We start from the raw sequence: 22,196 nt of genomic DNA, 5'->3' as shown, positions 1-22,196 counted from the left end.
GTGGGCTCTACAAAACCCTCTTCACACCCATTCACTTGAAAGTGGCTTTCTTCCTTGGACCCCAAGTCTCGCTCACCCACCATCAGGAAGCTTCAAAATCTAGCGGTGAAGATGGTGAGCCCTCATCATTCCACTCCAGCCTTGCAAGGCTCTCCACTCAGCGCTGGTAGCTGTACCGGGGCCCAAGATGGCTCCGCAGCGTGGGTATTGCCTTTGTTCTGAATGTGCTTGTCTAAAACACTTCCAGATCATCTATGAATAACCTTGTGGATGGCCATTCAAGCCATGACAAGCATGGGTCTGCAGAAATGTGGCATCCTACGCGTCCACTCACTGACTTTGTGGATGCCGTGCAGAGTGCGCATGAGAGGCTTGCAGATCGAAGCACCTCTGGCAAGCAGGCCAGGATGGAAGGGAAAAGTGCGGCTGCAAGCGCGCTGAGCGCCATCCCGGGGTTGAATTCGCTTTTGCAACCTCTTAAGCTGTCTGAGGGCATCGAATCTCGTCAGTTCACTGGGGGAAACAAGGGAGCCTTCGCGAAAGGGGATCGCTGATGCAGCGCATCAAATCAGGCTGAGATCACCCAGGCAGGTAATGATTCCACCGGGCCCCAGCAAGCAGAAACACAACGCAAGCGAGCTCACGTTTGCGGCCTACGAACATGTACTGACTTGTAGCCACAGAGCAGAACTAATATTTTTGTCAAGACTCTGTTCAAGGTCTAAGCCGCAGTTCTATTGCTTATCATCTTTGATGCCCTCTACCTGTCTACGTATGGAGTAGATGGAGCGGAGGCATCGGGTTTTCGAGTGGGGGATACGTGGAATGCAACGTGACTATGTATTCTTAGGGAGGCTCATAATGATGAATTGGTGTGGTGAGGACACCTTCGGTGGAAAGGCCAGACTCTGCGGCTGTAGACGCCTCTTCTGTTAGATGCACCAGGCTCGAGCTTGATAGTGTAACGATCAAAATCAATGAGATGCGATTCCTACTACCTGCCTAATCCGCTTCCCCATCAAAGGAACACTGGCGGGACATCTTGGGCTGCCGACACTTAACGAGCGGACTGACACGTCGCGGCATACCTTCAAGCTGGAGGCTGGATAATGAAGCCAGAATGAAAGCTTGGGTTCAATGGTTTCTCGCTTGTTGGAAGCTCGGCAACACCACCACCACACATAATGAGGGTCGCATCGGCCGAGACAGGCCCCAATTTTCCCGGCCTTTGCAGTTCAGCTATGTACGAAAGCATATCGATAAATGTGACTGATCTGCTTTGCCTGCGTCTTGTCCACAATTCATTTCGGCACGCGAGAATTAGCAGCGGTCGGCGCGCTGCTCCCTTGATACACTACGGCCCGTTTTCCATGGGAAACAACATGTGATTCATACATCGCCGCCGAAGAGGAAAGTCGTAAAAGAACTTGCGATCTACGGACAAAAGCCACCCACGTTGATCTTGAAACATCCTGGAGAAAGAAATCCGATGGCATGGCACTGGGGCTTTCTGGGATCAATGATTAACTCTAAGCGCTGTCTTGACTTCAATCTCTTTGGCCATGTCACATCGTTCTACCGATCGAGAATGCCAGCCTGCCGACAGAGGTAAGGATCTCCGATATCTTGCAGATAGCTGAAGCACCTGTGGCGCTCGAACGCTGGGGTGAGCTAGATCGACAGCTCCAACACGAGCGGCTGTCGTTGAGAAACATGTCTCTACAATGCGGGGAATAAAAGCTTTCGCGAGAGCTGGATGGTCGTTGCTCTGGCCCGAGGCTCGAGGAGAAGGTAAAGACGAACTTGACGAAGATTTGTCTTTCCTCCAAATGCACCGACATGTCAGGCGATTTGAGGTAATTGTCGGTCAGTCAAGACGGCTTAACTGTGCCGTCTGCTTGTCTGCTGTGCCTCCATCATCCATGGCCAAGTCTGATCCTTCTCCTGGTCATCTTGCCTACAACAACACCGGTCAATATTCTCGGTTGATTATTCCCGGCGCAAAGGATGGCAGCCGTATATGCCAACTTCGTTTCAAGACTTCCCAATTACAACTTTCTCGTTCGGAAGACTACCCAAAGGCGGGTTTACTAGCCGCCCGTTACACCATCAACAGGGAGTAAACCTTCCGTAGGATGGGCGCCAACCTAGATCCCTCCACAGCCTGCCGCAAGATCATCTGTTTTGTATCCCAAAATCCAGGTTGCCGGCTGCAGAGCTTACTGAATCCTTGCTGTCCTGAGATATTAGACCCCAACGGCCCCAACTTGTCCCAGATTATCTTTCCAGGTTCACCTTCGGCCTCCCCGACTCTTCATCCTCCGCAACGGCTCGGCATCGAGGGTATCACGACCCACGGGGACTCGGTGGTTCTTTTGCAGTGAACACCCCCGGTAGTGGCCGTTTTTGTTCTCCGAACCTGCTATACCACCGAAGGCGCCGGCATCAACAACGAACACAGCTCCCTCAATTGCGGCACAGAACTGCGTCAAGTTCTGACTGTGGCTGTGGACCTGCCTCCAGTGTCATAGCAGCGCAGGCAACCTGGCGGTCCACAAATGTCAGCGTACCGGTGAACGCTCGTCTGTTCTGGTGCAACAGAAAGACAGTCTCTCATCCAGCAGAGTGATTTGATCACTGGTCAGGGGCTATGGTTCTTTCTACAAGAGATACCGTGTCGAAGGGCCGCAGCAGTCTGCCTCGGCAGTGCTGCCAGTGCACCTAAAGCGAAGCTGTTGATCGGCCCCATGTTTTTGTATAACCCCTGTCCCGTTGTCCTGTGTTGCTCTTTGCTTTGCATTTTCCAAGAAGCTGACCTATCACCCAGTCTGTAATAGCCGCCCCTTCATGACACATTCGGTTCGAGAAAGCTTGACGACATCCTTCACCGACAGTGGGCCAGGGTTATCCCTAACTTCAAACAACACTATCTTCCATCCATGGCAACGGACTTTGGCCTTGCTTTATCGATTCGATGTCAAAGCTCAGTACGATGACCCATGTTTGGGAGGGCTCGAGATGTTCTGGTCATGGATAGGCAGGACGCCCAAGGTTGTCACGGTCCCACGAACACACATCAAGCTTGGTGTCACTGGCCACACTATAAATATGACGGGAACGCATCGTCGGCCGGCAACAACGAGCTGATATTTCGCTTAGCATCACTTCAACGCAAATAGCTACGTCGTTTATCACCAAACTCTCGTCTTCGGTTACCCCACCTGTTGCCCTCTTTTGCTTCATCTTCAAGAAGCCAGCCATGTCATCTTCTATTCAATACGGCGCCGACGGCCGACTATACTACCAAGCAAGCGATGGGCAATGGTATCCCTATACGGAACCATCCTACACGAATGCAAACCAAGTGTCGACCCAGCAATACCATCAAGCCCAGTATGGCGAGAAATGCCCAAGCTATCATCAGCATGAAGATAACGCAGCAGAAGCTGGGAGGTATTCAACATCGCTACCCCTGAGGCATACAGATGCGGAACATACTTACACTTTATCATAGCTTCCATGGAGACTATGACGATGACGACCACACTGCGGCCTCCTCATCTGGTCAAGGTGGAGCAAATGAAACTGCCAACTATTTGAGGAAGCAAGAGAAAGAACGAAGACATCGGGAGAAACTGCGGGAAGGTGGTCGATCAACTCGAACTAGGCACAAGAGCAACACCAAGAAAAGGATCGAGGAGACTCTGAAGCCACTCTACAAGAGCAAGTAGGCAACGGACTTCTGCTTAGCATGGAGGGCTTGCATCTTTGAAGTCTACATTTGAATACGGCGCATCTTATTTCAGAATCGTCTCGTTTCTAAATTCATGGTTGTTCTTCTATTTCTGCGTTAACATTTTTTGGATGGGATCACATCATCTTTGTTCATGTCTTTCCTGTACACTAGTGTTTCCCAAGTTTCGTATCATCCATGACCTCCATTATACCTGTACAGCATGGCATCATTGTCTTCTCTTTGGAAATATGGTCAAGCCAACATGAACGTTTAAACAGAGCTCTACTTTTGATTAAGACATATGTATTTGGGATGTCCCTGGTGGGTCCAGACCGACACACGCCCTCTTTTGACCCTGACCTTAATCACCTTAGCTCACATTAAATCTCCGACATGACATCACGTCAAACGGCAAATGTTGATCAGGAAACTTGGGATTGAGACGCTGCAGGTTGATTGGACCCGCGTCATACTTTTTACATCTGTCTTAGCAGTTCTAGTGTTCTACAAGTCTAGTTTCTACATCTATAGTCTATACACTCGTACCCTTTTTCGTCACCCTTCCTCGACTTAGAAAGACACTTATTCGACTCTCGCTCTCTTCTGGCCGTTGCCGTTGGTGTGGCCGTTGGTGCCGTTGGTCTCGCCCTGAGCAGCGAAGTACTCCAGGCTGCCCTTAGGGTCGGCCTTCATGCCCTTGCTGCCGTTCATCCATCCGGCGGGGCAGACCTCACCGTGCTCGTCGGTGAACTGGAAAGCCTCAACAAGGCGGATGGTCTCCTCGACGTTGCGGCCGACGGGCAGGTCGTTGACGGTGATCTGGCGGAGGATACCTTTGGGGTCGATGATGAAGAGACCGCGAAGGGCGACGCCCTCCTCCTCGATCAGGACGCCGTAGTCGCGCGAGATCTTGTGGGACTTGTCGGCGACGAGGGGCAGCTGGAGGTCGGAGCCGAGGCCGCCCTGCTTGCGGGGCTTCTCGGTCCAGGCCAGGTGGGAGAAGTGGGAGTCGGTCGAGACGCCGAGGACGGTGGTGTTGATGGCGCTGAAACGGGGCAGCGCGTCGTTGTACTGGATGATTTCGGTCGGGCAGACAAAGGTGAAGTCAAGGGGGTAGAAGAGAAGGACGACCCTAGAGAAGATCAATAAGTTTAGCTCTAGATTGTCTCATTTTCGGCGCGCCGTTTCGCTACGGCTAGTGCAGCGTGAATCCACATACCACTGTCCCAAGTAGTCGGACAGCTGAATGTCCTTGAACTCGCCGCCAGGGAAGACGGTGGTGGCCTTGAAGGCGGGAGCAGGGCGCTGAACGAAGGCGGTAGAAGACATCGTGATGGCAATAAAGTGTATCTTTGCGTGATCGGAGGTGGAACGGAGAGGAAGAGAGCTAGCTATTGTGGATGAGATGATAACAGTGTCGGTAGCTTTGTGCCAGGAGGCGGAAATTTTCCTTATCTATGTTTCACTGATCTCAAGCTCCCGACTCAGATCCTGGATGTTGTGGATACCTTCTTTTGCCATTGGGTCCACAGATTGCTCCATGGTCTCATTTCGGTAATCTTCCATTAAGCTGGTCATGGCGTGATGCGTTAAAGTGTGCTCAACGCGTCGCGTTCTTTTAAACTTTTGCGCGATAAGGTAAGGTAAGTGGGGTGGAAGATAAGATCCTCCGGTTATCGTGATGCTTGTTGCAGTCACGATGTCCTCCCAATTCTGTATTGTTCTTCAATCTCTCCAGTCATAAACGTGAGCAAAGCAATAACTATGTCCTCACTTTGAGGGCGATTGAGCTTTTGCGAAATCTAAGCAGTAAATACAGCTACATGTGACGTGGTTTCGTCACTCAACGGGATGCTTCCATACCATACCCAATCCATATCTGGATCCCTGCAAGTCCGATACTGATAATCCCGACAAGAATCGATATCAGAATGGCCAGCAGAGCCACGAGAAGGGCATTACGTTCACTACTCTGCCATCTAAGCCAACGTTCAAGAGTACTTCGCGGGGGTCGCTCTTTCAACAGCTTACACAACGCGTCCACACGCCCACTCCAGAATATATATCGGAAGTCCTCTAGCAACTTATTTCGCAAATGCACGCCATCGTATCGGTAGCATTCAGGATCGAAATCATTGCGTCGCTTTGATATGAAGCTTCTTGAGGATCTTCGCAGATTTGTGTTCTGAAGGCGGAAATAAGAGGTCCTGGATCGAGCGTAACGTCTCCAACAGTACTTGAGGTGGAAGTGTTCCGCTACAATCCCTCTTCAGTTTATGGTATCGCGAAAGGTATGCAGTCAGACTTGACTGTTACTGCCTGAGATTGTCTTCTAAACTCCCCTGAAGTGGATCCGGATGTGAATGGTACAAGTCAATCTGAGCTTTGAGGACCTGGGCGTGGTGGAAAATGAACTGCCGTCTTTTGCCACTTTCGTAGAGAAGATGCTTTGCAATGTCGTCTGTCAGTCGGAAGCTCGTTCCTGTTCGCTTCTTCAATTTCCATGCTTTCAGCGAATCCTTGAGGCTCTTCGTCATCTTGGTTTCCACAGGGTTACCATCACTAAGAGAAGCCGGGGCGAGTGAATGAGAGACAAAGTCAATGGATTTGTCATCAGAATACCAGCAATCTGGCTGATACCCCCCCAAGTTATACCCAGTTGCATGCCACTGTTTAGCATTTGGGTCCATCAAGATAGTAGACTTAACGGCGAGATCGAAAACTTTCTTAACTTCTGGGTCGGATATAGGTCTGTTAAGACGTATCCCTTGGCGCAACTTTAGGAAAGCAGTCTCTTGCATCATTTCCGGGTTCTCTCTGAGCCTGTCCACAGCTTGCATGACGTGTATGTTGCCTAAACTCCGTGGATCATTGGATCGGCTTCGACTGTTGACGTCCTCATCACAGCTTATGGGGCCTAATTGCATCTCCTCACTCAAGAAAGGTCGGCTGAGAAGTACTGTATAGAAACCCTCCGCAATTAGCAATGCTTCAAATCAGCTTTTGCGTCAGGAGAAACCTCGGTCACAATTCTCAACGTCGCGTTGAGTGGTGGACCGTCTTCGGCTATAAGGCGATGAACGGGAGTGGGGGCGCTGCGGGGCAGCCTCCGGCCTTCGTTCTCCATGTTCAACCTGCCTGTTCGCCCTCAGCTCAGCTCACAAGCTTGTGATGGAATTCAGCCCAGCGCCCGATCAACGTGGGCATTGGGAATCAGTGCAGAAAGCGGCTGCTTGCTGCGGTGCAATGCCCCCCGTGCCCCCAGGTGCCCCCATTGTGTTCATGCGATAGTAAGTGACGTGCCTTGCCTTGCTTACCCGCTCAGTATGTTTGGCGTGCCGCAGGGGGTGCGAGATCACTGAGATGGCAGTAGTCCAAGAGAGAAAAAGCAAGCATGCGGTGCGGGCGGGGCCCACGCTCTCAGGCTTTTCGGCTGCCAGCACCGTGTCTCTCTGCAGCCGCCGCCCAGTCTGCCGTAGGACACCATAATACTCTCAGAATCTGCCTGTGAAGCGATTGACAGGGGTTGCGATCCTGCAGCCTGTTGTGCTAGACATGGAGATTCAATGGTGAGTACCACCAGGAATCCACAACCATTTTGGTGCAGCCCAAGAAGCGACCGCTCGCCCAATGATGATGCTCTCGTATTCGGCCTGGCTGGCTGTGTGCTGATGCTTCGAGGGTGTATCAAGCAGTGAGATGGAGCTCGCGGTAAGCGGATGGCTGAACCCGGCGGAGTCGAGGGTGTGCCGGTCAGGCTTTCACCGGTAGGCATGACAGAAAGGCAGATTACCTACCTATGTCTCAAGTGTCAGGGAATATGGAAGCTGGCAGCGCCTGAGTAAGTGTCCCCTCGATCTTGCTGGTGAGACTGTATTACCACGGCGCCGGTGACTCTGTCCGCAAGATAAGCCGCTGTGCGGGCGATCATGGGCAAACCAAGACAGTTCCAACCGGTACTGTGCATTTCTGCAGGTATGCGTTGTTGGTATGCATGATGCAATATCCATTGCACGCATTCCACCTCGTGATCATTGATGAACCCCGCATCTTAGCAAAACAAATGCAAACTTGACGAGGGCATAAAGAACTTCGCTCATCCGCCATCGTGACTCTTCTGACGCAGTTAGCAATTCGCCACCCGTCCCGAGCTATTTGACGCTGCCACAAGATGCATCGCCGCAACGGCGGCATGGCTGTACACCAAGGCACTCCGCCGGGCTTCTTCTCGTGGGCCGAGTCGCATCTTCCGGGGTGCCCAAGCCTCCACGGTCCTACTCGGTGTGGCGGTGCCCGTTCATGAAGCTGGATCCCAGGCATCATCTGTGCCTAAGCAAGTACCATGACGCTTTCCGCAAGCTTCACCTGGAATGGGCGGTCCCTCGGCCACAAGTTGGTGTCTCCTCTCTTTCCTCCTCCTCCCCAACAGCCCGAGCTTTGCTCTTGCTCCGCGTGGTCTAGAATCGTCTGGGAACTGGTCCCATCGGCCCAGGACTCTGTGTCGAACGCTTGATGCGACCAATTATCTGTCGTCCTGTCAGCAGCTCAGGGGCCCAAAGGGGAAACGTCCCATGCGAACCATGTTCTGGTGAGCCAGGGCATCAAGGCGGCCACTATGTCGCTACAACGATTACCTACCCACGCCGGCTACCTAGCCATGGCCTCCATATACTCAGGCCGTGCACCTGAGAGCGATACGTCAGCTCCCTGACTGACAACACCGCTGGATGGCACTTGGCAAAAGAACGGCCCCGCCGTCTTCGTCTGCACGGCCCCCGGAGGCGAGTGGATGAGGCGGTCCTGGGAAATAGAACAAGTCGACAAGGTCTGCGCCTCGGGGGGTGGCTAGTGTCGAAGGTTAGTCGTTCGCTGCCTGGATGACTCCTGGCCGTTCAGGCCCTTCTTTGATCCTCAGTACCCCGCGTTCATGTCTGTGTCGATATAACAGATACGAACTTACCTCCAGTATTCTTACAACACCTTAAATATCACGGCATCCACTGACGAAACCACTTGCCAGGACAGAAGATCCAACTCACACCAAACGTTCCCAAGTCACTTCCGTATCAACCCAAACATGACTCGAAGCAGCAAGACCAACTCGGCATCGCAAAGGCGCTCCAACACCTCGAGCAGCCACTCATCGTCATCGACCTCCTACCCCTCTGGCCAGCACTCCTCAACAGCAAACAGCTATGGGAACCCTGGGTCCTATGCTCAGCCAAGCGCGTCCGGTACCTGGTATCCGGCATCGAACGACTCACACCAGCAGATGGGCAGCTACACCAACTCGCGTAGCTCAAGTGCGTCTGCCGGTGTCAGCTACTCCCAAGCCTCTGTAGCTGGTAGCTTTGCGTAAGAGTGCAGCATAGATCACCATCTCACAGAGCGATACTGACATGTTGATAGTGGTTCTAGCGATCAACCGCGCCTGCAAGAACCAGGTTGGTCGCCAGAGGACCGCGCGGCGTACGCCCAGAGACTTTCTGGACCGGCATCCCGTGCCCAGCCACAACAGCGAAGCCACGAAGATGTACTCAGCAGTGTCAGGGATCTTGGGTACGGCTACGGCCAGCAGCCCTCATCGACACAGACATACCACTATGCTCGGCAGCTCGACGATGACTTTGGCATTCCAAGCAGCAGTCGCCAAGGTATCTCGTCATCTCGCCGGGATACTCCTAGTCGGCCTTCCAGGCGACGAGATTAGGGGCGTCGCGAGAGATGTTTACCTCTGCATCGCTCGAAGCAGAGTATGTCGTTGTTCACCATCCATTGTCATATTCAGACTGACCTTATCTGTAGGCCTCGGAGCCAATGATCTCAAAACTTTGAGGATCATGGCTATCGACTCCATGATTTCTTTCTCGACCTCGTCGATGTTATACCCCTGTTTGATAGACAGTTTGTCTGAGTAAGAATGCATATGGATATCATGTTATAAAGAACCCCCGCAAGGGCGAACGGAGAAGAAAATCATAAAGAAAAGAGTATCGACAGAAGGAGATCCACACAGCACATACCAAATCTGTGGTTATTGCATGTTACGAGAAGTGTCGACGGTGTAGAGTTGTCTTCGATTAGACTGTCGTGGTTCATCGTTTTGGTAGGAACAGTTCGTCCTTGATCACGTCGTCGAGTTTCCGTATTGCAATAGATCATTCTTGAATTTCGGACCCAAACCCTTGACGTGCGAAGCAGGGTAGTTTAGGGCTTTAATACCTGTAGGGTTGATGAGTGGTGACTCGTCCAGTACACCTGGCTTGAGTCAGACACAATGATGTAGATGTCGGTTGCCGTCGATTTCCAGCGCCGGAGGCCTGATGATCCGTAGTGACACGGTTTGGTGTTCGTGTTAAGATGCCCATGACTCTGGTGCCCAAGCCAGCTTGCCACTTGGGTTGCTTAGCGGACATTGCTTTCGCGTATCGGGGAAGGACTTCGCTTTTTTTCGTGGCTGTCAAGGTCGAATCATTGTCTTGGATAGTCTGAGAAGTCACCGGTGCCACCTTTATGTTAGAAAGCGCAGCCTGCGCTCTTCGAAAATTTGCCTCTTCGCTTCCATGATCGGTCTCGGCTTCGCATTATCGCCATCAACATACGTTTTGATGGGAAACTAGAGCAGCTTCCCCAACGAAGTTGATTTCCAATCCATGGAGTCTTCGAGGCAGTGCGATGGCAGGACGGGTGGCGGCTTCATTGAATGGAATCGTAGATAGGGCCCATCGATGCAGATCTCCGGCTGCAGTGGGGCCGCAGCCGGTGTACCACCCTTCGACCCGGATCTGCGCTGTGTGTCGCTGAACGGCCTCTCTATGATTGGCCTAAGTTCCTGTATATGCAGAAGGTTCCGGCTGTGCTGATGCAGAAGAAATCTGGGCCGTTTTGCAATGCAGCCAGGGTCCACCACAAGACTGGAGAACCCCTCAAAGGACGATATGATTGATAGAATGGTCCGCATGGAAGAAGAAATCGTGAGACGAGCCGGAATTGTGGTTGAAACTATCGGGCAAGAGATCCCGCTGGATCACCATATGCCGCTTTTGCACGGCAGGCGAACTCTGGAGTCTGTCTGCGAAGGTAACGATCCATGAATGGAAGTAAAGTCAAGAGTGTACCTACCATAGAGGAGCTGTGCAATCAGGTCTGATTACGATCCATCTAAACCGTCCATGAAAACATTGATAGGAAGTGAAATGAGAAGGGATATCAAGGTAGATCGAAGTGAATGCAACTACACCAAAGTACCATCGTTACCTAAGTGATCAATAATGTGTTCTTCATTCGACCTCTGAGCGGACCTCACCATCCAATGGCTTTATCTTCCTGGAGCATGTGAGGAGGTGAGTTGTCTATCTTGTTAGAATCTGTGCGTTCATATTCCGTTTGCTGAGAATATGACTATGTGAATGGAATGTAGTCTGGGTTATCTGTAATGAGGCTGGTGCCGCCTCCACGAAAGTCTAGGTTCTGGAGTGTTGGCTACCAGCTCATTTACTTCTGCTGGCCCATCTCTTTTCGCCTTTTGATGAGTAGTCATATTAATCCATTGAATTATACTACGCACCTCGAAGTTTCTGGGGCACCGACTTGATTGCGAGGCAGGCCAGGTCTTTATACTCTCGTGTCTCTTTGCTTCGCAGTCACACGAGTGAGTCACCTAGCGCAGCTTGGTCGTGTCCTGCATCAACGCCTAAGATTCGTCGTCGTTATGCCATGCTGCCTTGGAGTATTGAGTGGCTGTAATTGGGCTTCCTGATGTTGTGCTGTGACCATCAAGTTGCCCTAGTCGAATCAGAGTCCCAGGCAGACTACGTGGAGCCCGTGGCCTATAACAACTGTGGGCCGCTCTCTCGCTGTCGACGGCTGGGTGATTTTCCCGGATCTTTCACTTCTCGCCTCCACCGCTCCAAATGTTCGCCTTCTCTGCTCGTCTTTAACGTCGCTTCCTCGGACGGACTCGGCAGTCGCCGCTCGCGTGTAAGTGAGTGAGACGAATGCATTGATGCCGAGGTGTCTTGCGAGCCCCGAGACCGAGGTCTTGTACCTCTGGTAAGGCGCAGCTGAGACGTCAGCTCCCAGTTGTACGTCGACCCTGCAAATGCGGTGCACTCCATTCAACATGGCTGTGGTAAAGAGCGGTGATTGGCTCGGCGACTCTTTGAACCCCTGTCTCTGCAGCAAGGTCTCCGTTCGGTGCGTCGGGAGAGCCTAAAAGAAAGCTGGCGTTAGAAGTGAAGCCCATAACATCACCAGATCTCGTGATTGAAGACAGAAGGACACAATGACGAGAAACGTATCGCAGGAGGCATCGAGGTGGTTCTGAGGGAAAGTGGAAGTGAAGTTGAAATAATCTCCGGAGATTCGGCGAGGTCAAAGCGGCCCCCGATGGTTGGCGGATCTCGACGCCGGGGCAAACTTTGGCCGTTTTCAGGGGCAGGTGTCGTTCATCAAACAAGGAGGGAAGGAGCCAAATTGGAGCTAGAAACGGAAACAAAGCATCCAAATGAGAGCAACAATGAGTGTCTCACGACGCCGGTTTGCGTTGACTTTATTAGCAATCAGGAATTCAGGTTGCCTTTGCACCATCAGGACACGCATGCAATTGTCGCCTCACTCTTGCGTCGTTAGCATCCCACTCCTCCCCGGAGGCTGAGCTATGCTAGAATTAGCTGACGAATACGAACTGATCTCCTTCCAACATTTCTCCTATGAAGGATCAGGCTCATTTAGGGTAAATCGAATGCATTGAATGGGTGCCTGATCACCTATCCGCGAAGGTACCTTGGTCGTAGTTAGCCGCTCAAGTAGGCGCACGCAGAGGCCATAAGGGGGCCTAACCAACATTGGAAGATCGCGAGTGTCGTCCGGCGTATGAGTCAATTGGCATCCAAACTCAAATCTGACAGGATCTCCGTCAACGTGCCTCACCACCCGGATTATTAAACCTCATGCTCATAAAAGCTCATCGAAGACAATCTGTTTACTTCAATCACAACATTGACATCTTACTCAAGCCAATAGATTTCGGGGACATTGCTCTACGTGAGACGGCCGCTCCGTGACTCGGAATTGCACCCAATCAACGGTGCAGCTTACACATCTAAGAATTCGAGTCCCACGGTATACTCAATCAATCCGAATCAAGAGAAAGCATGTCCCGCAAGCCCATCGAAATCGACGGGCGGACCGGCGAAGGAGGCGGACAATTAGTCCGCGTCGCCATAGCCCTCGCAGCAGTCACCACTCAGCCGGTACGCATCACAAACGTAAGAGGGAATCGTCCTTCGCGTGGCGGAGGTGGAAGTGGGAGGAGTAAGAAAGGCGACAGCAGTAGTAGCAAAGGAGGCGGTGAGCGCCCACGCCTTCACTTATACACAGCCCATCTCAGCCAACACGGTAAACTAACAACAACGAATACAGGTCTCAAAGCCCAACACGTCACCGCAATCCGGTGGCTAGCAGAAGCAACAGACGCAGAGGTAGAAGGCCTCTCCGTAGGCAGCAGCACCCTAACCTTCATCCCCCATCTCTCGCCCTCCGCTGCTCTAGTCAACAAGTCCCGCAAGATCAAGATCGTGGCGGACACGAGCGCCGCGAGCACGCTCCTGATTCTCCAGGCCATCCTCCCATTCCTTCTCTTCGCAGGTGGAGACGAAGCTAAACCCATCGAGCTAGAGATTCAGGGCGGGACGAATGTAGATTTCTCACTCTCGTACGAGTACCTAGACCAAGTCCTCCTCCCACGCCTAGAATCTTCATTCGAGGGCGTACGCGTGGAGCGGAAACTGGGAGCGCGCGGATGGAGCAAAGGACCGCAGAGCAGGGGCTCCATCGTACTCACGATTCACCCTCTCAAACCAGGCCAGCCGCTGCGTCAGCTATCTCCCATATCGAACCCATACGACGGTGCTCCCTCAGAACGTCGCAAGGTAGTACACTCCATAGACGTCACAATGATCGTCCCTTCCTGCGAGCAAGCCATTCTCCAAGAAACACTAGCGACGGAAATCGCCGGAGCTTTCCCCCATGCAGAGATAGTGTTCAAGCACGTCGAGGACTCGGGCAACGACAAGCGGATGTATACCCTCCTGGTAGCCAAGGACGCCTCTGGGATGTTACGTTGGGGCTGCGACGAGGCCGCGTCTCCGAAGCAGAGCCGGCGTAGACAACTTGGGCACGAGCCCGACGACTTCGCGTGGGCCACCAGCCGCGCGGTCGTTTGCGGTCTACTTGGTGAACTATCAATACCGGGCTCGACGGTGGACAAGTACTTACAGGATCAGCTCATCATCTTCCAGGCTTTGGCAGAGGAAACGACATCATTTCCGCGTACTACTGCGCCAGAAAGTAGCAGTGGTGATGACGTGGAGATTGCGAGCCAAGACATGGCGCAGTTGGATCTAGGGGAGAGGATGAGGAAGGATAAGACAGATAAGCCATTCGGATACGGCAGCTTGCATGCTCAGACGGCGAGATGGGTGGCATCAGAGATCTTGCCTTCAGTGGAGTGGTACAACAAGGGGACGATATGCAAAGGGGTTGGAACGAGCTTCAGCTAAGAAAACTGGATATCGAACAACGCAACCTGGAACCTGAATAAAAAGGTTTAAACACAAATCAGTCTGCCTCCAACTCCGTGCCAATAACAAGCGCCATGTAACAGATAATCCCAAACAATTTTCAACTCCCCGCCCTCACTCTTCCTTGCTAACAGGAGCAATCGTCCATTGTCCCTCCTTCAAGCTGGCAGGGCCACATTTCCACGAGCATCCTCTCCTCAAGAACGGAACAGCTCCCTCGTTCTCTTCATCCAAGTCCGTCCAGGGACGAGCCTTGACGACGTGGCCTTCTTGAGTCTGCCTGCTCTCAACGAGGCAAACCTGCCACCACTCCAGCCACTGCGTTGTGGGTGCCACGAAGGACTTCTTGCACGCAGAACAAGCAAGTCCGCCAACTTCACGCTGGTCGGCAGCACGCTCGAGGAGGGCTTGCAAGTGAGGCAGCGAATCAGGGATGTAGTCGGGCAGGTCGCCAAGGTCGGAGCTCTTGTAGGCACTGCGTAGTGCCAACTCCATCAGACTAGGAACACGGCTACCCTTTGCACTCGGAACGCTTCTTCCAGCGGACTTGGAGTGGTAAGGCGCCGATGACGGTGGGGAGATAAGTGATGTGGTGTCTCCGGCGTCGTCCAGCCGCTCCGTCTGCACGATAACTCCCTCCGGGTCAAGGCGGAACTCAGAGTGCGAGAAGCCCGAGCTATCAAGATAGTGGACCGGTGATCGTACAAAGAACCTGCCCGCAACACCGTCAAAGCCGGGTTTCCACGCCTCGGTCAGTTCCGAGCCTCCCGAAGCGTCGCTCTCGAGACTTTCCAAGTCAGCCAGCGCAGGCCGCTCAGCCGCCTGAAAGAAGTGGTTGCCCTGTAGAAGCAACTCTTCCAAGGCGGAGGGAGCTGCCATGAGATCCAGAAGCTCGGCCGGGAGGTATCTAAGCAAATTCTGGGCGAGGTTCAGGGTGCGAAGACTTCGCATCTTGCCAATCGCAGGGGGCAGCTCCCGTAGTCGGCATCCACGGAGCGAAAGCACTGTCAGGTGCTCCAGGTCGAATATGGCCCCCGGAAGCCGCTGCAGAGGGTTGCGGTACAGATACAGCTGCAAAGCGGGATCCTTCTGCTCAAACGGTACTCCTTCGGCAACAATGGGAATGCAGGAGAATTCGGACAGAGGGCGAATGGTAGCATCGGTGAGAGTCTTGAGTCCCATCATGCTGTTTACAGTCAGATCTACCTGGGTGCCTGCAGTTGGATCGTACACTCACGATAGATCAATATACTCGGTTCCAGAGTCCAGACATTGCTGTACCCTCTCCCGCGCTTCCAGTTCCTCGGCCGAGATGACGTTGCGCCGCCGAGCCATTACCCGGTCGAGCTGAGGTAGCTTCGACTGCGTCGGCAGATCGGGCATCATCACGCTCTCGTCGCCATCTGTGCTGTCGCTGCCCATCCAGACACCACTGTCCAGGTCGCGCTTCAAGGTTCGCTTGCCCCTCAGCGCTGGCCGCGGCTCCCCGGTTGCAGAATCGGAAGATGCAGGCTGCTGGTGGAACCAAGAGCCTACATACTTCTTCTTCTTTCGCCGTCCCTCGACATAGTTGTCCAGACCTGGGTCGTCATCGCTGGAAAATACGGCAGGGTCACTAGAGTTGGACCATGATGGCGGCGCGACAGAGTGGCTTTTAAAGTTGTACCTCCGCTTTCTCGGATTATTGCTAAAGCTTTGGGTCTGGGCGTTCCATGAGATGGACGGCAACAAGCTGGGAAGACTGGGTTCGTCGGCCATGGCGAAGATTGGAAAGAAGATGTAAGAGAGACGGAATCTGAGATGTGTGCGAGGTCAAGCCGGCACCAAGAGATTGGGAAGCTCCCGTCCGAGGCCCGCCACCACGACCCTCGCCCGCGAGTGGGACAGCGCGTGTCGTGACGCAGGTGGGGGTTCGAACGCGTTCGGCCAGGGTCAAGTCCCACAGGGGTATTCCGCTCACACGATCTCCGAAGATAGCTCCGAACACCCTTGTACCGAGTTCCAGAAGCTGTCAAAGTGCAAGCTGAAAAGACGTCGGAGTTATCAACTTGTTCAGTCTCTCGAAAAGCCATGGAAAAAAGGCATTGTTTACGTCTTGACGCGACCAACACTTGTCTACTGGCCCTCCCGAAACTTAGAAGACCTTGCCCCAAAGCGGCCTAGCCTTCTTTCCTTCCCCGGGACTCAGGACACCCTGGACCCCACCCATGCACAGGCCAATCGATAGCCGTTATCTTCAGCCTTCAGGGTCTCCGCAGCGGTAACACGCGGGGCATCAGATGCACGAAATCCAGGAACCAAGATTAGCCCCTCGTCATGTGGTGACACTTTCACACCGGCTGCCCAAGACACTCTCCCTCGTTGCGCATAGCTTTTCACTTTGGTCTGAAGGCGTCCAAATTCGCATGGTGGTAAAGGTTTAGTTCTTGGTGAACCGTCAATTTCCACATTGACGTATGGCCTGGCCATCTCTATTGAGGCGAGTCCTCATCCTGAAGAGCATAATAACTCTTTGCATGAGAAAGGTACAGACGAGGCCTACAAGTACCATGACTTCGTAAACCCGACGACGCAGAACTCGTATTGAGTCAAGCTGCGCACGTTGTAGAGCATGCGGACGATCAAGGTATCAATCCCCGTCCATCCATCTCAACCGGGGTATTACCGCACATCACGACGCATTCACACTGACAACCCGAGGACATCTCTCAGTCCCAGTCGTCATCGTCGCTGTCGTGTCCTTTGGACTTTGACACGTTTCCTTGTCGGATACCTTTGCCCATGGCCCTCTCCTCCTCTTCGTCCTCTGCTTGCCTCCGGCGCTTGGCCACGCGCATATCCGTCTCAGGTACAGCGCCGACCTCGACCAACAGGTTGTCCAGCTGAAGCATGTTGATCTTGACGCCTCCCATCTGCACAAGTGTCACGACCTGCTTAGCAATGTCGCCGTTCTTGTAGACCAAGATCGTTGGGCAGTTTCGTTCCGGGTAGTTCTCGATGGCCTTATCCGCGCGCATTTCACAGAATTTGACCTCTCCATATTCCTGCGCTGCCTGCTTCCAGAGCTCTGATAGCACTCGCGACTCGACGTTTGTGCCCAGCGATGACGTCAAATTAACGAATACCGGGCCGTTGTTGGATGCTTCTGTGACCTCCCGCGAGTATTCGGGTTTCGAAATCGGGTAGACGGTGCCGTGGAGGGCTTTCTTTGTAAGCTCGTTGAGCTCCTGCATTCTGCGCTGACGGTATTGCTCCAGGAATGCCTCATCCTCGTCATCCTCCAACTCGTCAAGCTCGTCGAGGTCCTTGCCCTCAAGTCGATTCTCATGCGCTAATCTGCGACCTTCCGCGATGGCCTCTTCGATCATGGGAGTCGGGCTGGGAGGCTTCTCTGGGATGACGCCATGTTTCCGGAGAATGTCGTTCCTGGCAGCACGTGTCAGGAGTTGCCGAGTAGCTGTCGCGAGATAACATACCACTCGGTATCTGCATTGGGATCATCGATTGGGACTTGTATCCTCTGGTCCATCGGCGCTGCCATTGTGACGGTATTTTGTATGCGAGCAAGCGTAAGTGCAGTAAGGTAAGTAGGTGAGAGTGTTGATGTGTCCAAGGCAAGAGGCTAAATGTTGGTGGATGCTACTGACACCTTAATGGTATGGGCAGTGACTTCAGGCTGCAGGTTAGTATCGCAGATGCCTAAGTACCCGACTGCCTGGAAAGAACGACATGGAACATGGAAGCGGCTCAAGGTGACCAGCGGCCAGGCCAGCGTTGACACCCCGCCCTCACCAAGCTGTTTGCGGGTGCACTTGCCTTAGGTAAGACGGCCGGGGCAGCAGGTCCGCAGCCAATCATAGGCGGGACTGAAGTGTAGGCGTCAAGTCCCGTGATCCAGCCCTCCTCGGCACACTGTCCTCCCCTAAATTTTTAATGTGGGTCCTCGGAGAGAGGATTTTTGGCGGACGGGTCCCCTCTCTGGCTCACAATTCCACCACCCCATCATCACCGTTCTTTTGCGAGTGCTACAATCTGCTCTCTCAACACCACCAGATTCCCGTCAAGCCCGACAGCACTCGCATCCGATAACCGATCAATCAATCCTCGATCAGATCAGTCAAGATGGTAAGGCCCTCCTGCTGCCATGGCATTTTATGCCTGGCATCACCCGTGTGATGTTGTCTTCTTCCACGACGAAACGAAACCCGAATAAACCGACCGCATTGGGAACACGCGAGTGGCGAAAAAAAAAAATATCATGGCAAGAGGAGGAAAAGATGGTTACGGCTGGGCTGTGGAGGAAGGACACGACGATTGCGCATGCGACATTTGATGAAGGAACCATCATGCTGATGGCTTCTCCCCCAGGTTCTCGCCGTTGATCTCCTCAACCCCTCCCCGGCCGCCGAGGCCCGCAAGCACAAGCTCAAGGTACGATACACCCACGATACCCTCACGACATCTTCACCTTGCCTCACCTTACCCTACCCCTCCACACCACGAATACATGGTGACAGATATGATGATACTCACACGTTGGACAGACCCTTGTGCCCGCGCCCCGCTCCTTCTTCATGGACGTCAAGTGCCCCGGTTGCTTCACCATCACCACCGTCTTCTCCCACGCCCAGACCGTCGTCATCTGCCAGGGATGCACCACCGTCCTCTGCCAGCCTACCGGTGGTAAGGCGAGACTCACTGAGGGCTGCTCTTTCCGCAGAAAGTAAACTGTTCGCCTCGACGGTTTTCTTTTAGCCCTTGGGTATTAACGACTTGGACGGTTCATCACTGGTGGGACATCTCGGATCTGCAAAAGCAAGCGACCTGGGCATGGGCGTATAGACAACCCTGGCACGGGCTCTTAGAGTCTGCTGTCTTCGAACAGAACATAATCAGACACCTTTGCGGATAGAAGATGGAGCTTCCAAAAAAATCTCTTGACCAAAAAACACAGGGGCGTTTGGGGTCTCCGGATATCCTTTGCATCACCAATCGACGCATCTTTTCCTCAGTTTTCTTCTCTTTCCTCGCGCGGCCGACAAAACAAGCAAACAAAAAGGCAACCAATCGCTCACCACGCACACACACTCCCTCATTCTGTCTCGTTCCGACGCCCGTCTCTTCTTGATGCGTTGCGTTTCTTCAGTCAGTACACGACAATGGGAGTTTTATGTTATCTCTCTGCATGGGGGGTTGGACAGCTGGAAATGGCTTTCCGCATGAGCGTTTGGGTGGTCCACGGGATGACCTGGACGTGAGGACGTGGAACCGCTGGTTGATGATCGCTTCATACCCGGAGTGCAGTGAGTTTCGGAGGAATCAGCACTGCTTGCGAAATTCAATGGTTTCCACAAACGCCCCGGCCGGCCTCTTGATAATGTGTTTTCTCGTGATCTCGTGATGTGTCTTTGGATGTGGTGAAGTGACGTGCTCGCGTGTACCTTGACGGATCTGCGACGACCCCCACCGGCTGCCCACTTATTTTGAATGTTGAAGTTGCTGGTGAAGATGCATGGCCATATGAGGGCGGGCTCGTGTGTCTCGCCCTTAAGATTTGTTTCACCTCACACCGGCCTCTCCGTGGCTCTCCAAATGGCTGGACCACTGAGCATATCTTACCTTTGCGTAGCACTGCTTTCCGCAGCCTAGTACCAGTATCAGTGGCACACCACTAATTTGGAGAGCTTGATGCTGGCACAGATAAGCCCAGGGATGCCTTGACAGCTATCTCTTGATGGAACAGAACATTTGCCAAAGAAAACGTTGAAACTGTGAGGCCACAAGAGGGTAGATAAGAATCGAGCCATACTCTGAACAACGCTTTTGCTGTTACACCGCTAGAGGTTCATCTCACGGCCTGCATGCTGCCCTGTTTGTGTGTTCAGTTGCCTCAATTGGACAATGGAGGCGCACATCAAGGCCGTTTCTAAGGATGATCGCCTATCAAATGCGTCACCTTGCTGCGATAGCATGCTAGATGACACGACCTTCCTTGCCACAGACGCTTAATCCACAAGAGCGAACGAGAGGAAGAATAGAAGAAGGCAACAATCATAACGAGAAGCATTGTTCACAATCCCGATATAACACAAAACACGGATGAGATAGAACTTCGCCTCATTTGCCCTCTCGGCCGATTCTGAAGAGGCCGTGTCGCCCGTTGTCAAACGGACTCCCGTTCCTTGAGGCAAGAGGTGGCCCGTGGAGCAGCAAAACTTGAATGAGAGAAACCCGCCCCGGCCAAGGTAGGGGGCAATGGGAATGGAAACGCAGGGGCGCCAATCACCCGCCGGTCAATGTCAGTTTCAGGGCACATGGTCCCCCACCAGCACAGCTAAAGTGGTTTTTAGTGGTTTTTAGTGGGTTCTGGCCGCGCGAGTCTCGCGAAAAAACACGCCCAGACGCGCTTTCTCTCGCCTAATCGCCCACCTGCCGCGGATCGTCGGATGTCCCATGCGTTGTCCCTCCGTTTCTCTGCCACTCTGGGCTGCCCGTTTCTCGCAACCTTGGAAAACCGCCCGACCCAGCGGCCCAGGTCCGTCATTAAGGTATCCCCCACCACCACCCCTTCCTTTCCACCTTCCTCTCGTATCAACTTAATCTCCCATCATCTTCCCAACCTCTTCTTTCTCCCCTCCTCCCCCGCCCATCTTTCTTCTACGACATATCCTCTCTCGCTTCTGTACGTCATTCCTCGCTTGCGATCGTTTCTACGGTTACCATCTCCTACGCTTTTTCGGTCGACGAATTGAAACTCTCCACTCAACACCACCGAACTGCCGCATCTCACGATACTTTTTCCTACGCCCACCGAGAAGAAGTCAACGCCTGGACCACAGCCTCCACGAGCCACGCTTCTTCCTCAACGTCAATTTCGATCAGTCTTCCAAAGGCCGACTGTGTGAACTTCAGCTAGATCCTCGACTTCCTCAATCTCATCACAACCATGTCGGCCCCGAGAACGAAACGTCTCTTCGCCGGCGCATCAAGCGACCCCTCCCAGCGCCAAATCACCTCCTTCTTCAGCACTCGCTCCGGCCCGGCTCCTCCCCCCGCCGGTCCCTCGCCCAACGTCCAAGAAACCATCCCCTCGGACATACAATCCAACCTCCTCTCCGTCGGCATGCGCGTCCGCAAGTCCGTGCCAGAGGGCTACAAGACGGGCTCCTACAGCAGCTTCAAGCTGTGGACCGACGCCACGGACCGCCGCACCCCTGTCGTCCGGTCAACCACCACCACTTCTACCAACCGCACTCGCAGCGCCGCTGCCTCCCAGCGCGAACTTCTGCCCTTCTGCGGCATCAACAAGGTCGGAGGCCTCTCCAGCCAGCCGGTCCACCACTCCAGCGACGAGGACGACTACGAACTCGACGACGGCAGCGTGCCTGGGCTGGACGATATGCCGGGCCTGTGCAGCTCCCAAGAGAGCGTGGAAAGCGTCGAGAGCACGGCCAGCGACGGACGGAGCAAGAAGCGCTTCTTCGCTCACGACGAGGAGAGCGACGAGCCGGTACAGATGTGGGCGGACCGCGCGGCGTGGTTGGAGGGCGAGGTGAGCCCGCGGAGCCTGGCCCCGTCTGGGTGGGCCAACGCTCGCCCGCTGGCTGTCCCGAGGAAGAGCCGTCGTAGCTTGAAGACCAGGCTGGGGCAGGAGAACGTTGTCTTGGATGATTTCGAGGAAGCGGATTTCCTCGTCACGCCTGACACTGATATGAGCGATGCATAAAAGGAGGCTTCCTCCTTCTACGCGGATGTTTGGATGGAGATGGGGTTGTTTGTGCTATGATATTGTTTGAGTTACGGAGGCGGGCGCCTGGAGTTTTCTTTTAGGTCGCAGAGAATCACGGAGCGTGTGTCTGTTACACTTGTACTCGGCA

At 53.5% G+C, this 22,196-nt stretch overlaps 8 protein-coding genes across 8 annotated transcripts; 5 read left to right on the top strand and 3 right to left on the bottom strand.

Moving 5' to 3' along the window:
* Positions 1-1,578: 1,578 nt before the first annotated feature.
* Positions 1,579-4,203, top strand: HER10_EVM0011158 (uncharacterized protein). Its single transcript, XM_035480596.1, has 2 exons — positions 1,579-3,453; positions 3,515-4,203. Exons 1-2 carry the CDS (start codon positions 3,260-3,262, stop codon positions 3,729-3,731), a joined length of 411 nt encoding a protein of 136 aa, XP_035333348.1. The 5' UTR covers positions 1,579-3,259; the 3' UTR covers positions 3,732-4,203.
* A 78-nt stretch (positions 4,204-4,281) lies between these two features.
* On the bottom strand, positions 4,282-5,994 carry HER10_EVM0009922 (AhpC/TSA family protein). The gene is made up of 2 exons (XM_035479393.1): positions 4,956-5,994; positions 4,282-4,868 (listed from the first exon to the last, which is right to left on the bottom strand). The coding sequence occupies exons 1-2, from the start codon at positions 5,063-5,065 to the stop codon at positions 4,319-4,321; spliced, it is 660 nt and encodes a 219-aa protein (XP_035333171.1). The 5' UTR covers positions 5,066-5,994; the 3' UTR covers positions 4,282-4,318.
* Positions 5,995-6,861: 867 nt separating this feature from the next.
* HER10_EVM0008706 (uncharacterized protein) lies at positions 6,862-9,446 on the top strand (the record flags this gene model as incomplete). Its single annotated transcript, XM_035478218.1, has 9 exons — positions 6,862-7,001; positions 7,081-7,211; positions 7,277-7,430; positions 7,607-7,724; positions 7,888-8,017; positions 8,198-8,324; positions 8,440-8,593; positions 8,757-9,091; positions 9,146-9,446. The coding sequence occupies 9 exons, from the start codon at positions 6,862-6,864 to the stop codon at positions 9,444-9,446; spliced, it is 1,590 nt and encodes a 529-aa protein (XP_035333031.1).
* Positions 9,447-12,458: 3,012 nt separating this feature from the next.
* On the bottom strand, positions 12,459-16,399 carry HER10_EVM0010299 (leucine Rich Repeat family protein). The gene is made up of 2 exons (XM_035479763.1): positions 15,557-16,399; positions 12,459-15,505 (listed from the first exon to the last, which is right to left on the bottom strand). Exons 1-2 carry the CDS (start codon positions 16,075-16,077, stop codon positions 14,434-14,436), a joined length of 1,593 nt encoding a protein of 530 aa, XP_035333226.1. The 5' UTR covers positions 16,078-16,399; the 3' UTR covers positions 12,459-14,433.
* On the top strand, positions 12,892-14,298 carry HER10_EVM0011230 (RNA 3'-terminal phosphate cyclase; the record flags this gene model as incomplete). Its single annotated transcript, XM_035480667.1, has 2 exons — positions 12,892-13,087; positions 13,160-14,298. The coding sequence occupies 2 exons, from the start codon at positions 12,892-12,894 to the stop codon at positions 14,296-14,298; spliced, it is 1,335 nt and encodes a 444-aa protein (XP_035333359.1).
* A 628-nt stretch (positions 16,400-17,027) lies between the features above and the next one.
* Positions 17,028-17,860, bottom strand: HER10_EVM0004861 (phosducin family protein; the record flags this gene model as incomplete). The annotated part of the gene is made up of 2 exons (XM_035474490.1): positions 17,028-17,745; positions 17,796-17,860. The coding sequence occupies 2 exons, from the start codon at positions 17,858-17,860 to the stop codon at positions 17,028-17,030; spliced, it is 783 nt and encodes a 260-aa protein (XP_035332546.1).
* A 581-nt stretch (positions 17,861-18,441) lies between these two features.
* On the top strand, positions 18,442-19,046 carry HER10_EVM0005817 (40S ribosomal protein S27; the record flags this gene model as incomplete). The annotated part of the gene is made up of 3 exons (XM_035475421.1): positions 18,442-18,444; positions 18,688-18,750; positions 18,864-19,046. The coding sequence occupies 3 exons, from the start codon at positions 18,442-18,444 to the stop codon at positions 19,044-19,046; spliced, it is 249 nt and encodes an 82-aa protein (XP_035332683.1).
* Positions 19,047-21,265: 2,219 nt separating this feature from the next.
* Positions 21,266-22,045, top strand: HER10_EVM0008528 (ribonucleotide reductase inhibitor; the record flags this gene model as incomplete). The annotated part of the gene is made up of 1 exon (XM_035478046.1): positions 21,266-22,045. The coding sequence occupies one exon, from the start codon at positions 21,266-21,268 to the stop codon at positions 22,043-22,045; it is 780 nt and encodes a 259-aa protein (XP_035333008.1).
* Between the last annotated feature and the right edge of the window lie 151 nt (positions 22,046-22,196).

Source organism: Colletotrichum scovillei (assembly GCF_011075155.1).
Source record: "Colletotrichum scovillei strain TJNH1 chromosome Unknown Contig00006, whole genome shotgun sequence".
NCBI classification, from domain to species: domain Eukaryota; kingdom Fungi; phylum Ascomycota; class Sordariomycetes; order Glomerellales; family Glomerellaceae; genus Colletotrichum; species Colletotrichum scovillei.
This window is presented reverse-complemented; position numbering and strand designations above follow the sequence as displayed.

Bases quoted from the DNA above. Each gene is read 5' to 3' on its own strand.
- HER10_EVM0011158 (XM_035480596.1), top strand. From the start codon at position 3,260: ATGTCATCTTCTATTCAATACGGCGCCGACGGCCGACTATACTACCAA. The intron at 3,454-3,514 runs GTATTCAACATC...ACTTTATCATAG, and splicing joins AACGCAGCAGAAGCTGGGAG to CTTCCATGGAGACTATGACG.
- HER10_EVM0009922 (XM_035479393.1), bottom strand. From the start codon at position 5,065: ATGTCTTCTACCGCCTTCGTTCAGCGCCCTGCTCCCGCCTTCAAGGCC. The intron at 4,869-4,955 runs GTATGTGGATTC...GATCTTCTCTAG, and splicing joins TCCGACTACTTGGGACAGTG to GGTCGTCCTTCTCTTCTACC.
- HER10_EVM0010299 (XM_035479763.1), bottom strand. From the start codon at position 16,077: ATGGCCGACGAACCCAGTCTTCCCAGCTTGTTGCCGTCCATCTCATGG. The intron at 15,506-15,556 runs GTGAGTGTACGA...GACTGTAAACAG, and splicing joins ACCGAGTATATTGATCTATC to CATGATGGGACTCAAGACTC.